Source organism: Venturia canescens, chromosome 4 (genome assembly GCF_019457755.1).
Source record: "Venturia canescens isolate UGA chromosome 4, ASM1945775v1, whole genome shotgun sequence".
NCBI classification, from domain to species: Eukaryota; Metazoa; Arthropoda; class Insecta; order Hymenoptera; family Ichneumonidae; genus Venturia; species Venturia canescens.
Window position 1 is genome coordinate 1468111 of NC_057424.1, and position 15916 is coordinate 1484026.

The 15916-nt window shown below is 33.6% G+C and overlaps 1 protein-coding gene across 3 annotated transcripts in view; it reads left to right on the forward strand.

Annotated features, from left to right (window-relative positions):
• Window positions 1–15916, forward strand: part of ry (xanthine dehydrogenase rosy) — a 359506-nt gene that overhangs the window by 51376 nt on the left and 292214 nt on the right. For all 3 annotated transcript variants that reach the window (XM_043415814.1, XM_043415816.1, XM_043415813.1), the window contains 3 exons: window positions 2781–2838; window positions 3157–3253; window positions 3339–3574. In XM_043415814.1, the coding sequence (XP_043271749.1) occupies window positions 2781–2838; window positions 3157–3253; window positions 3339–3574 (391 nt within the window). The remainder of the gene's footprint in view (window positions 1–2780; window positions 2839–3156; window positions 3254–3338; window positions 3575–15916) is intronic.

The window sequence follows — 15916 nt, forward strand, 5'->3', positions numbered from 1 at the left end:
TATATAGTATTACTTAATTTGGTTAGTAAATTTGAAATAGGGCATTTTACACCATGTATAAAAATATATAAAAATGTTGAAAATTAAAATTGGCAAATTGCTTCCTCAAGATGGTCAAGATGCACGATGTTTAAGATGCACGATGATCAAATCGTACTCTACGAGGTGCTATATTTTTCATTTTGGCTTCCTCATAGAAGAAGCTTTCAGCATTATTCTAAAAGTTTGAGAAAACAATTTGTTACTTTTTTAGGCTTATATACTGCTCCCAAAACTGGATGACGAGCCATCAGAAAAAACAGTTTGCAACTTTCAATTTTCATAGTTTTGCTATTTACATTTAAATTAAATAATTTCGACAACTTTGCTGGAAATTATAGAGGAAGTATTATACACAATATCTCACAAAATTTCCAAAAATTAAAGCGCTTAGACAATTTTTCGAAAAAATCATATTTTCGTAAAATTCCAAAAACCATAAAATTGAAACCGCTCAACCGATATTTCTCAAATTCAATACCAACCTTCCTATTATGATAATCTATTTATTAAAAAAAAATCAGCAATAAATATTAAAATTTTCGGAAGTTAGAGCGTCAACACCCTTTTTTTAAAAATTTCAAAACGTCGTAGGATTCGTATTTTTTTACAAATTCTGACAAAATTATCAGAGAATAAAGAGCTTGTATAGATTAACATCTCTACAAAACTGTAGGTTTTCGAGTTCTAACCGTTTTAATTTTGCAGTGCCATAACACACACGCGCGCGCTCGCGTACGCACGCACACGCACACATCCCGACATTTTTCCTAGATATTATTTTTCGATATTTTGGGACATTTTGAGCACATTGACATGAAAAACTAGAAAAAAAATTTTCACCATTACATATAACTTCCTCTATGAAAAAGCAAAATTCATGTTTATAACACATTTCGTAAAAAGTAAACGAGAAACGTGAATATTTATTCATAAAAATGCAATATCAATTTTATAATTCAATTTTTAAAATCGTCTTTTTTCATCCGTTTTTCAAATGTTAAAAACGCTATCCGCCATCTTGGATTCCAAAGTGACTTCACTCCGATAGTAAACAATCTAGATTCTTATCGTGCGCTCTGTGTTATTTTGAAATTTTATGAGTTATTATGCAGGTTTGGGGGACTTTTATCATTCATTTGATTAAAATCGCATCATGGAAGACGGTTTTGTGAAAGCAGAAAATACAAATCTACCAATGATAAATTGTGACGAAACACTCCGGGAGACGGCCCGAGCCTGTCAAAACTAACGGAAAACTCCACGATCTAAAGATCGTGGACAAAAACATCGTAACGACTACGCACGCCGGTGACAGGTGGCGGCTATCTTGGGTCGCTGTGCATGGGCCCAAGCGGGGCAACAGGCACCGTTCTGAACTACGCCGCGCCACATTATTACGAAAATTATTTCTTCTCGCATTTTATTATTTTAAGTCGGATAAGATAGTAAAAACGATCAATATAATCGGAAAAATAACATGAATCCAAGAACAATGATCACGAAACAAATTAATGATATAAAATCAAATCAATAATGAAAAATGTAAAAGCGATTACGGCGCATGCGCGAGCAGAGCATTACTGGGCTATAGGACTGCGTACGTGACTTCATCGATTATAATTGTTCAAATCATATTAAATCAACTAACAATGCTAAAAGATGAAAAAAATTAAATAAGAACTAATCAAATGGACGTTTTTGTTGTTAAAAATCACACAAAGCTGAAAAACATAAAAAGCGGTAGTTCATGCATCATATGTTAGCCCGCTCAACCAACGGGCGAGCGTGAATCATGGCAACGGGCCAATCCTAGAAGGCGTTACTGAAAGGTGCGCAGAACCGATCGAAAACTGAGATTCGCGGCGCTCGAGAATTTTGTGGTGGGGAACGGGGTATAAGAAGCGCTGCGCGACTAATTCGGCAGTCAGTTCTCCCTGCCTACAAGACCAGCTCAGATCTCTTGAACAGTGTAGACTCTGAACTCTGCTCGAAAAATCATAAACTCCGTTTTCCTAAATTTTCTTGAATGCCTGGAATCTCGGAGCGATTTGGTGACGTTTCAATCCCAGAGCCTGTGATCTGCGCTATCCTTGCCTATTTCACGTAAAATTTTATCTTTTTATTTTTATGATTGTTAAGAGCAGAGCTGGAATTCTTTTTGATTAATTAAAATCGTAAATTCAAATTTGGTATAAATCTTGTCTGAATTGGAGGGAGGCAAAAAGATTGGCGAAATTTCAGGTCTAGTTATCGAACATTTGATAAAGAATTAAAACTTCAAAAATCATAAAATTTTTGCGGAAGCTTATGGAGATTCCATCATCACTACATTTCTATTGAATAACTCATATACTAACATAAATAAGACTACATTCCTGATACAAACTGTCTCGCAGATAGAAAAAAATGTAAGGAATCCATAGTGACGATAAAAATGGAGGGTTATCGAATATTTACAAGAGATATTAACGATAGAAGTCGAAAAAATGGCAGAACCAGAATCTTTTCCCATATAACGGCGACTTCTCAGAGGTTAGGAATCAGTCCAAATTTCGAGTGCCCCATATTTATGCGTCCAAAATACGATCCTGCGAAAGGAATACCTTAAAAGAACAACTTGCTACAATGCTGTATATTATCATAGTTATTTTTTACATTTTTTCATCTTCATATTTATCCGGCTCTCCAAAAGTTATACTGATACAATGTAATTTGATTGGTAATTAAAAAAAAAATAGATCGTGGATGCCGCGGTGGAGCCTGAGTGGACTCTGCTTCATTATCTCCGCAATAAACGTATCCTTTTGAATGGAAATTTCGTTGCAGAGTCGTCAGGTTATTCAGAAAGAATGGTCAGGATTTAAAAAGTTGAGATTTGTAGTTATTTCAATGATATCATATGATGTAATCAAATAAATAAATAAAGAGACACAGTGAAATACGTTTGTATAGCAAGGATAGCAGAACAACAAGTATATGAGAATTTATTTAAGAGGAGTTTACAAAAGAAAAAAAGGGTCAGCAGAGCGCGTAAGTGGTCAATATATTGGAGAGAGGGAAATTTGAAAGCATATTTTTCAACATCATATATGTTCTTCTTCACTTACGGAACAGTACGGCTGTGCGGCACGAAATTGGGCTGTGCAGAAGGAGGTTGTGGGGCTTGTACCGTCATGGTGTCACGAATTGATCGTACCACTGGGAAAATTTTGTATCCTTTTAATTGATATAACATATGAATAGTTAATAATCGTATAGACATTCGTTACGTTTCTTCCTGAACCTATAAAATCCAGTCATTTAGCAGTGAATGCATGTCTTGCACCCGTCTGCAGTTTTCATGGAATGGCGATTACGACGGTCGAAGGAATCGGCAGTACCAGAACAAAGTTACATCCGGTACAAGAGAGAATAGCGCAAGCTCACGGTTCACAATGCGGTTTTTGTACTCCTGGTATTGTAATGTCGATGTACGCTTTACTGCGTTCGATTCCAAAACCTACAATGGGAAATCTGGAAATCGCGTTTCAAGGTAGATTTTTCGTTCACAAATAAATAAATGAATAAATAAAAAAACGTGGAATTGAAGCAGTATGACACGAGACTTTTCCTGTAAATTATTAAAAAATTATAAAGTCGGAATATTGAGTCAGAGTTAAAGAAAATAATGAATATTTGAAAAAATTTCGATAAATCAATTACAGCCAAGAAATTTTAGAAAATAACACGAATAATTTCGAGTAATACAATTTTGGTAAATATTTGGAAGTACGGCTTTTCCCAAAAATGGCAATAAATTTTTTTGTTTCTATCAGTTAATAGTCATGTTCAATAATGATAATCAGTTGGGGGAAGTCAAAAAGTTTCATAGAATACAGTATTTTATGTAAAAAACCGACAATAAGATTTTTTCATTTTTCTGTTTTTCAAGCGATATAGATATTAGTTTTTGCTGTTGATTCTTTTGAAATTTCAAAAAGATTGATTTTTTAATCATTTTCAAAAGTTTGTAATTCACTTCCATTCAAACGGTATTCTTATCTGGGAACACCCTATACTTAAAAAATAAAGGACACATCCGTTATTTTTCGACCACAGCCTGCGCGCTTAAGTCAACGATTTGACTGCCGATGTTTTTTCAAAAAAGGGGTAAGAAGTTATATAAAAGATCCTGCAAATTTGAAGTCAGTTCATGAAATTTTGACGGCCGTAGAATTTTTTGAAATTCTTAAGAAGTCAATTTTTGGTAATTATGCAGTTTGGCTACTTTTCCGAAAATCAACGGAAGAAATTTTTTTTTAGCATGGACGGCTTCGATTAGTTACCATTGATGATATTTCGTCGGGGGAGGCTGATATTTTCCATAAACACGATAAGTTATGGGGTTTTGAAGTTGTTGGAAAAATATGATGAAACATGGAATATTGGAAAATTTTAGAGTTCACAACAGGACAGGTGCACATACACACGCACGCGTACAAACACACATGACCTCTTAAAGTCATGTGAAAATTTTATTAGACAACAAAATTTCCTATCATTTGTTTAAATACAAAACAAAAATAAATACAAAAAAAACTTGATACATGAATGTTTTTCAAAACAACAGAGCTCCATAAAAATTGAAGCGACTCTGGGATGAATTTTATAATACAAAAATGTTTTTTTAAAACATTTTGGGTTTGTTTGGGTTTGTTTGGGTGTTTTTTTAAAACATTTTGTTTAAAGTTATTTTTGAAACATTTCGTTTTTTATATTGGAAAACCAGAATGTCTCAACCACGTCTCAACTCGACAGTGGCCAAGTAGCCAAGTGTGTAAACTTTATCAATATTATATATATAGTCCAGTCACCTTACGCCATATTTTACGAAGTTCTTTTCAAGAAACATAGAGGTTAGCAAATTTTTTTTATAGGTTGTTTGGACCTACAGGAATATAGCCCTGAGTTTTCGAACAAATCCGACTTGCACTTTTGCAATAAAAAATTATTGAAAAAAAAATCGATTTTTTGAGTTGGTGCTCAGGGAACGTATCTGATCGAAAAACTTAACACATGAAAGTTGTTCGGCATAACGTCCTCTATAAAAAAGGTCTTATACAAAAAGGCGCTATCATTATTAAATAAGTAGTTAATTGCAAGTAAAGACAAAAAAATCACAACTTTGATTTCGCTGCTACAATCGTTTGTTTGTAGAGTTATCGGTTTGAAATTCATATGAAATGTAGGGAATTCAATGCCCAAGAGAATGGTGCCAGATTCATTAACCTGTGAGATATTGTTTAGCAACAATTTGCGATCTTCGAAAAAACTTTGACATCCCATAGAATTTGGCTATGAAGGCCTACAGCGTAGAAAAAAATCGAGGAGCTTGTCACCGTGCACAAACTTTTTGAAAAAAATAAATCGTTTTTGTTGATAACACCGGCACACAAAAAAAAAGTGGTAAGTACCTAGAACCGGACCCATCAATCTCTACGTATTTTAGCCCGCTGAATCCGAATCTGGGGTCAGATTGGCCAATATACCTCCAAAATTTTGAGTAAATTCCAAAAAACCGCAAAAATTGCGGAAAATCGCTGTTAAGAGAATAATAAAAGTTCTCTTCGCCTTACGCGGGGGTGTTTTTCATGTAATTTGACGCGCTGAATCTGAATCGAGGGTTAGATTGACTGATACATCCCCAAAATTTTGAGTAAATTCCAAAAAACTGCTAAAATTGCGGAAAATTGCTGTTAAAAGCATGATAAAAGTTGTTTTCGACCTTACGCGGGGTTGTTTTTTTATGTAATTTGATGCGCTGAATCTGAATCTGGAGTCAGATCGGCTGATATACCCGCAAAATTTTGAGTAACTGCAAAAATCTCTAAAAATGGGTCAAAATCGCTAGCATGGGTAGAAGAAGAGTTTTATTGATCTAGATCGAGTACGCTCCTTTTGTATTTTAATGCGCTGAAACCGAAACCGGGCGTCTATTTAACTCGTACGTCTCTAAAATTTTCCTTCCATGGAAAAAACCGGCTAAAATTGTTCTTTATGAATTTCGAGCAGCTCAATGCGAATCCAGTAGCTAGTAGTCGCGAGCATACATATTTCGGTCGAAGATCGAAAATAACAAAAAAATAGCAAAAAAACGTCAAAAATAGTTTTTTAAATGTTTTGCATATGCATGATTCATCTTAAACTGTACACAAATAAAAAGATGTATATATTCTGTATGCAATAAACTAGAAACTGGGGAAAATTGTATAAAAAACTTGAATATAAAACTATCGCAGGCATGATTAAAATTCTTTTATGAGGTTTGCTTTGGTATTAAAATAATAGACTGGAGTGCGAATTGGATACCACATACAGTTTGTGGTCGGTGTAAGACAATGTTAATACGATGGAATAAGTCCAGAAAGCAAGAGTCCTTGCAATTCACAAAACCTATGATACTATCTGCACTGATAGGTCAAGGGAATTGCTATGTTTGTATGACCGACATCACTGGTTTCACGAAAAATTCCAGAAGTAAAATTGTATATGCCAATGTTTCATCAGTGCAGAAACCAGCAAAAATAGTGTGCGTGGATGAAATCAGAACTACCGAACCGATGGATGTGGAGCTTTTTGATGAAGAGATAGTCATGGATGTTGCCGAGATCTATCAAGCAGAAAGTTCCGAAGATGACGATTCCCTCCCAGATGATGAAAGAAAAGCTCCCCAAACCTTCAACCAAGAAGAATTGAATGATCTCATACGAGATTTAGGATTACCGAAGGACGGAGCTGAATACTTGGCGGCAGCATTGAAAAAGAAAAACTTGCTATCGAAAGGAACATCGGCTTATTTTTATCGTGACAAGGAGAAAGAGTTTCGGCAATTCTTCACAAACGACGAAGAGAATTCATTGGTGTTCTGTGTTCTGTTCAGATGTGAAAGGCTTAATGGATAAATTCAAACCTAACATGTACAAAAACGTCGAGTGGAGACTCTTCATTGATTCGTCAAAGAGAAGTCTCAAAGCCGTTCTACTCCACAACGGAAACACATCAAGAGACTCGGTAGAGTCTCGGGACAAGTACATTGACAGCCCTGTCGTCTGCTGGCCCGAGACTCTCGCCGAGACTATACTTTCTCTGAATAAAACGATTCGCCGTGGTGGGGGTAAAATTGGCATGTGATTTTATTGAATTACGAAGCTCAGGAGCCATTTAGCAACTTGAAAATTGAAGTTTAAGCCAATTGAGTAATTCTCTTTCGATTCCGCCCTAAATCAGCATGATCAGTGTTGTAATTGCTGAGAAAAAACTTTGCACGGGCTCAAGATTATGCAAAAGTTACCAACACATTCAAGAATTTATGCGTCTGTATTTATAAACACCATCAAAGGCACTTTGATGCTCTCGAGTTTCTCATTCGTTGGATCTGACGACATCCATTTTTAGACGGTGTGATTGGTTGTTGAAATTAGTTGTTGATGATTGGAAATCTGACGTCAACTTCAGAACGTAGCACACGGCGCAGCACAGCTGGTAACAGCAGTCATAAATTCGACCGATATACATATATATATATGTACAAACCATGTGTCAGTTTTTGATCGTATGAACAGAGTTTCGACATTACGAAGTGCGTGCGGGATCATTAAAAAAATAATTTTCGTCATCTAAAGAAGTGCATATTACTATTTATTTTGTTATTTGTGATACATTAAACCGGTATCAAAGCGGCCGCGTAAATGTAGTCTGTGATGTGTGTATGAAAAGGAATATAAAAAATGCGCGATGCATATATGTCAACGAAACTTTTCAAGATTTCATTATTTCGTTCTATTGGAAATAAGTGTTAACTGAAATAATCCTTCAATTAAACCAGAGTACGAGAAATATTGTCCAGTGCGAATAAATTTTCAGTGGCGTCGTTATATATCATGTGTACATAGGTTATATATACGAATAAATAGAACAACCATACACGCAACTGTTAGAATGATATTAGAAACTTTAATTGAATAAATATTTTCTAATTTATTTCTTGTGTCGTCATTATTTTTAAACATCCCCATATTTTGCTTGATATTCAGTTTGGCTCTGCCCTCTCCGATCCTTGTTTTCACCCGCTCAGTTTGCAGCGGATCGATTCATATTATTAATTCGTTCCCTAATATGTGTTCTATGATTTTCTACTCCTTCATGATGATTGTGGTAACATAATTCGAGAGGTTTCTAACCATGATCTTGAATTGCACATTTTGTAAATCAGATTTTCAAAAAAAAAATCTGGTCTTAGTATAGTGTGTAGTTATTCTTTTCCCATTAGGTCTGTCGAGTGATAAATTTGGAAACTTTTCCAGAAAGCTTTTGGATGCTTTTTTTGCTAATGATATGAAAAGTCGTATCTTAAGAATGCGGTATGCAAATACAAATTTTGATAACAAAACTTATAGAATGACATGTATGTTGAGTATTTCCACTTTGCAAACTACAAATATGGAATTATTATAAAAAAAATTCATTCCGATAAGTCTACTGTTGCTCAGTTTTGGATGCGATCAAATATGATGCCTACCAACATCCCCAGAAACTTACAGAATTGCTGAATGCAATGTGCGCTATGTCATTTTAATGTAACATCATGACTTTTGACAACTTTATATTATAATGCTGTAGATTCGGATCATTAAAATACTGCAAAAATCTGTAAACTATACAATTTAAATACTGTGCCATTCATTTTACATTTTGACTCTAACTGTAACATCTATATGAAGAAAAAAATTGATTATAAAAGTCTTCAGTTGCTCATTTATGGATAGATTTGAAATTGCTGTCTTCGAAGCTCATTGCGCAGATACATTGAACCGCAGCAGATACCGGCGAACTCTGAAATTTCTGTGGATAAATATATATGTGACGGATCACCCCTTATCTTTGATTATGGTAATATGTAATGGAACTTGGTTCGGCAAGTTTTTAAGTGTTCCTTTTCAAATAGTATTGAAGTTTGTATGACTGATATACAGCGAATACTTCCAAACTTTGATATTTCTGTGTTGCAGCATGTGTGCCAATCATTCAAATCATTTCCTCCAACCGTATCATGTAATCTAGAAAATACATCACAAAAGTCTTCCGCATTTCTAGATACTTCAATTTTCCTTTTTCTACTCCATTGTGAGTTTTCGAATTTCTAAATTAATTTCTGAATTGTCCTGAAATGGTTTTTCTCCAAAACCAATGCAGGCACCTTAAACGTCTTTGAATTCTGTTGCTTTGTTGAATTAAGTTCGCTTAGTTTTTTTTGCTGCTTTGAGTTCTGGCATAATAAATGGTAGAAGTTTACGAGTACTTTTTTTCAGCAACTATCAAACTGTGGATAATTGAACCTCAGCGGCCGCTTGCAAACTTTGGAAATATATTTGATTGAGGGCACGTTTTGGATGAAATGAAATCTCTAGATTCAGAATGCAAAAGCGACATTTGAAGTGGGCAAATCTGTTGGATTTTTCGTGTCTTGAATTTGATCTATCTTTCATTTGAATTTTGAAGAAAAGGGATAAATAAAATCTGTTCTATTAAGGAAATCTTTACATCAGTTCTTTCTTGGTATGAAGACTTGGAAAAAATCGCCAAAGGCCAAGGACAGACAGGTGACGAAATATTTTCAGTACAATTTTGACGAAAAATAGATCTTTTGTCGCGGAAACCAACGTTATAAGCCGAAAATCATATTACAGCCCACGAGACGCATTTCTTCACTCTCTTGGGTTCCTATTACACAAAACATATTAGAAGATAAGGGGGAAAATCACCAACGTGGAAGAACAAACCAGTGCCGAAATATTTCCAGTACAATTTTGACGAAAAATAGGTCCTTTTTCGTGGAAACCAACGTTATAAGCCGAAAATCATATCTCGGCCCCCAACCCGCTTTCTACCATTCTCTTGGGTTCCCAATAACCATAGCAAATTAGAGTAGAAGAAAAAAAATAGCCCAACTCCATGGACAGACCTGTGACGGAATGTTTTCTGTACAATGTTGACGAGAAATTTGTTGTTTTTCGTGGAAACCAACGTTATAGACCGAAAATCATATCTCCGCCCGCAACACACTTTTCCCCATGCTCTTGGGTTCCAAATAGACGAAACATATTAGAGTACAAGGAAAAAAATCGCCAAAGTCCAAAGACAGACCTGTGACGAAATATTCCCAGTACAATTTTAACGAAAAATAGATCTTATTTCGTGGAAACCAACGTTATAAGCCGAAAATCATATTATGGCCCACGACACGCATTTCTCCATGCTCTTGGATTCCCAATAGACAAAACATATTAGAAGACAAGGAGAAAAATCACCAAAGTCCAAGACCAAACCAGTGCCGAAATATTTTCAGTACAATTTTGAAGAACAATTGGTCTTTTACGTGGAAACAAACATTATAAACCGAAATTCATTTCGCGGGCCTCATCCCGGATTCCTCCATGCTGTTTAGTTCCTAATAGGCATAACATATTAGAGTATAAGGAAAAAAATCGCCAAAGTTCAAGAGCAGACTTGTGACGAAATATTTTCACTACAATTTTTTCGAAAAATTGGTCTTTTATGGTGGAAACCAACTTTATAAGCCGAACATCATACCTAGGGAAAATAAGATTGGGAAAAGTACATTGATGGTCCCTTATTTGCTGATAATTTCATGCAAAAGATTATCCCATAAAAAATGTTCGTATGAGAATGGAATCTATAAAAATGTACTAGGCAAATAATTCATAGAAATTTATACTAAAATCCTATAACCGTCATAACATAAATGAGGAACATTTGAGACAAAAGGCGTGATATCAAACCATAAACTTCCCTTAGGGAAAAAAAGGTTGGGACAAGTACATTGATGGTCTCTTGTTTCTGGATGACATAGAAAAAAGATTTCGAACCAGGAAAAAAATTCTATAAAAATAATAAACGAAAAATTGAAAAGTTCAAAAAAATTCAACAAAAATAAAAAACAATCGAAAAAATTCTGTAAAGAAAAATAAAAAAGTTTCAAAAAAATTCATAAATATTGAAGTCATTGAAAAATGTACTATCCAAGTTACATGTAGTATAAAAATGTATGATATCAATTGGAGGCCAAGTTTTTATTGATAATTTGGAATATTTATCCAACAAATTTTAAACTTTAATGAAATTCATGATAATTATTTTCACGAAAAAAGTTAATGAAAAAAAAGTCATAACGGAAGTTACGTGCAGTACTAAAATGTATTATATCAATTCGAGGTCAAGTATTTATCAGTTATTCGAAATATAATCTCCGGCGACAAATGAGCGTTGAGAATCCTTGTCGGGCTCACAACGTTTTAACAAAATTACTGAAAAATTAATGGAAATAAAATCATTAAAAATTCACATGAAAGTCATTCGTTACTTCAACAAGGTACACACTTTAAAGAATCGATTCCCCTCCGACTTTCAGGATCCCCTGGTATTATTCACAACATTCAACTTCGATTGGATCGGTACAAATTATGTTCAAATACGTCTTAAACGTACTTGTCCGGCCCATCACTTTTTATTCAAATTGCTCATTCGAATACAAATCAGGGCTGTTCTATAATGACAAATATAATAAAATGGATAAAAATAAAAATAATATCTCCAAGTAATTTGAACTTGATTGTTCGCAAGTTCGTATAGCAATATCCACTTCTCATATTCTTCAGTGAACACATACCATTCGGTTAGAACCAATGAAAATGAGAAATAATCAGGCGCATTACTAGAAATTTTCGAACCTACTCAGCCATGCAATGTTTTTTTTTCTATAGTCACGCACACATTTTGATAAATAGAACCAGGAAAAAAATTCTATAAAAATAATAAACGAAAAATTGAAAAGTTCAAAAAAATTCAACAAAAATAAAAAACAATCGAAAAAATTCTGTAAAGAAAAATAAAAAATTTTCAAAAAAAATCATAAATATTGAACAAATTGAAAAATGTACTGTCCAAGTTACATGCAGTATAAAAATGTATGATATCAATTGGAGGCCAAGTTTTTATTGATAATTTGGAATATTTATCGAAAAAATTGGAAACTGTAATGAAATTCATGATAATTATTTTCACGAAAAAACTTAATGAAAAAAAAGACATAACGGAAGTTACGTGCAGTACTAAAATGTATTATATCAATTCGAGGTCAAGTATTTATCAGTTATTCGAAATATAATCTCCGGCGACAAATGAGCGTTGAGAATCCTTGTCGGGCTCACAACGTTTTATCAAAATTACTAAAAAATTAATGGAAATAAAATCATTAAAAATTCACATGAAAGTCATTCGTTACTTCATCAAGGTATACACTTTAAAGAATCGATTCCCCTCCGACTTTCAGGATCCCCTGGTATTATTCACAACATTCAACTTCGATTGGATCGGTACAAATTATGTTCAAAAACGTCTTAAACGTACTTGTCCGGCCCATCACTTTTTATTCAAATTGCTCATTCGAAAACAAATCAAAAACGAAGTTAATGCATGTGTTAATATTAAGGAACAGTAATTCCCGAGAAAATAATTTTCCTTCGAATCGCTCTTGTCAAAATGAAACGAAAATGAAAGATGAAGTTGATTAATCTATTTATATTATATGGAGTCATAATTCACAACAAAATCATTTTTCTACAAATTCCAGGAATCCACGTGTCGTACTCGACTAGTGATATTTATCAAAATGTGTACGTGACTATAGAAAAAAAAACATTGCATGGCTGAGTAGGTTCGAAAATTTCTAGTAATGCGCCTGATTATTTCTCATTTTCATTGGTTCTTACCGAATGGTATGTGTTCACTGAAGAAATTGAGAAGTGGATATTGCTATACGAACTTGCGAACAATCAAGTTCAAATTACTTGGAGATATTATTTTTATTTTTATCCATTTTATTATATTTGTCATTATAGAAGAGCCCTGATTTGTTGTCGAATGAGCAATTTGAATAAAAAGTGATGGGCCGGACAAGTACGTTTAAGACGTTTTTGAACATAATTTGTACCGATCCAATCGAAGTTGAATGTTGTGAATAATACCAGGGGATCCTGAAAGTCGGAGGGGAATCGATTCTTTAAAGTGTATACCTTGATGAAGTAACGAATGACTTTCATGTGAATTTTTAATGATTTTATTTCCATTAATTTTTTAGTAATTTTGATAAAACGTTGTGAGCCCGACAAGGATTCTCAACGCTCATTTGTCGCCGGAGATTATATTTCGAATAACTGATAAATACTTGACCTCGAATTGATATAATACATTTTAGTACTGCACGTAACTTCCGTTATGTCTTTTTTTTCATTAAGTTTTTTCGTGAAAATAATTATCATGAATTTCATTACAGTTTCCAATTTTTTCGATAAATATTCCAAATTATCAATAAAAACTTGGCCTCCAATTGATATCATACATTTTTATACTGCATGTAACTTGGACAGTACATTTTTCAATTTGTTCAATATTTATGATTTTTTTTGAAAATTTTTTATTTTTCTTTACAGAATTTTTTCGATTGTTTTTTATTTTTGTTGAATTTTTTTGAACTTTTCAATTTTTCGTTTATTATTTTTATAGAATTTTTTTCCTGGTTCTATTTATCAAAATGTGTGCGTGACTATAGAAAAAAAAACATTGCATGGCTGAGTAGGTTCGAAAATTTCTAGTAATGCGCCTGATTATTTCTCATTTTCATTGGTTCTAACCGAATGGTATGTGTTCACTGAAGAATATGAGAAGTGGATATTGCTATACGAACTTGCGAACAATCAAGTTCAAATTACTTGGAGATATTATTTTTATTTTTATCCATTTTATTATATTTGTCATTATAGAACAGCCCTGATTTGTATTCGAATGAGCAATTTGAATAAAAAGTGATGGGCCGGGCAAGTACGTTTAAGACGTATTTGAACATAATTTGTACCGATCCAATCGAAGTTGAATGTTGTGAATAATACCAGGGGATCCTGAAAGTCGGAGGGGAATCGATTCTTTAAAGTGTGTACCTTGTTGAAGTAACGAATGACTTTCATGTGAATTTTTAATGATTTTATTTCCATTAATTTTTCAGTAATTTTGTTAAAACGTTGTGAGCCCGACAAGGATTCTCAACGCTCATTTGTCGCCGGAGATTATATTTCGAATAACTGATAAATACTTGACCTCGAATTGATATAATACATTTTAGTACTGCACGTAACTTCCGTTATGACTTTTTTTTCATTAACTTTTTTTCGTGAAAATAATTATCATGAATTTCATTAAAGTTTAAAATTTGTTGGATAAATATTCCAAATTATCAATAAAAACTTGGCCTCCAATTGATATCATACATTTTTATACTACATGTAACTTGGATAGTACATTTTTCAATGACTTCAATATTTATGAATTTTTTTGAAACTTTTTTATTTTTCTTTACAGAATTTTTTCGATTGTTTTTTATTTTTGTTGAATTTTTTTGAACTTTTCAATTTTTCGTTTATTATTTTTATAGAATTTTTTTCCTGGTTCGAAATCTTTTTTCTATGTCATCCAGAAACAAGAGACCATCAATGTACTTGTCCCAACCTTTTTTTCCCTAAGGGATATGCTCCTATTCCAATAGCTCACTCGACCAAGCTGAAAGAAAATTACGAAAATTTACAATTGGTATTGGAGAAAATAAAGTATTCGGAACATCAATTGCAAATTTGTGGTGATCTTAAAATTGCAACACTGCTTTTAGATCAACAATCGGGGTTCACAGAAAATCCCTGCTTTTTTATGTTTATGGGACAGTAGAGACAGACAAAAACACTATGTTCAGAAAGGGTGGCCAACAAGAACAAACTTCGATCTAGTCCGTAATAACATCATACGAACATCATTGATCGATCCTTCGAAATATCTGCTACCACCACTCCACATTAAGCCTGGTCTTATAAAGCAGTATGTCAAAGCACTGGACAAAGATGGCGATTGTTTCTAATATATGGGAGAAAAGCTTCCCGTGATGAGTGATGCAAAATTAAAGGAGGATATATTTGATGGACCACAAATTCGTAGTTTATTTGGCGACGAAAATTTCATTAAAAAAATGAACGATACTGAAAAGGCAGCATGGCAAATTTTCAAAAAAGTTTCTCAGAACTTTTTGGGAAATGAGAAAATTGACAATTACCAGGATTTAGTTGAAGAGTTGTTGGAAAATTTTAGAAACTTGGGTTGCCTGATGAATCTCAAGCTGCACTTTCTACACTCCCACCTCGACTACTTTCCTGAAAACCTTGGAGATCTAAGTGAAGAACAAGGAGAAAGATTTCATCAAGACATCAGCGAAATGGAAAATCGGTATCAGGGAAGGTGGAATATCAATATGATGGGAGATTTTTGCTGGACGCTAAAGACAGAAAGAGGAAGAGAAGATAGAATTAGGAAGAGAAACCCACTGCATAGGTCGTTTGAAGAGAAAAGAATCCGTTACAAGAGAAGGACGGTTTAAGATAGATGAAAATTTTTTTATTTTCATATTATTGTGGAAAGTGAAAAAAAATCAATTAAGCAGAATTGAAAGAACAATCATGCCTGCGATAGTTTTATATTCAAGTTTTTTATACAATTTTCCCCAGTTTCTAGTTTATTGCATACAGAATATATACATCTTTTTGTTTGTGTACAGTTTAAGATGAGTCATGCATATGCCAAACGTTTAAAAAACTATTTTTGACGTTTTTTTGCTATTTTTTTGTTATTTTCGATCTTCGACCGAAATATGTATGATCGCGACTACTAACTACTGGATTCGCATTGAGCTGCTCGAAATTCATAAAGAACAATTTTAGCCGGT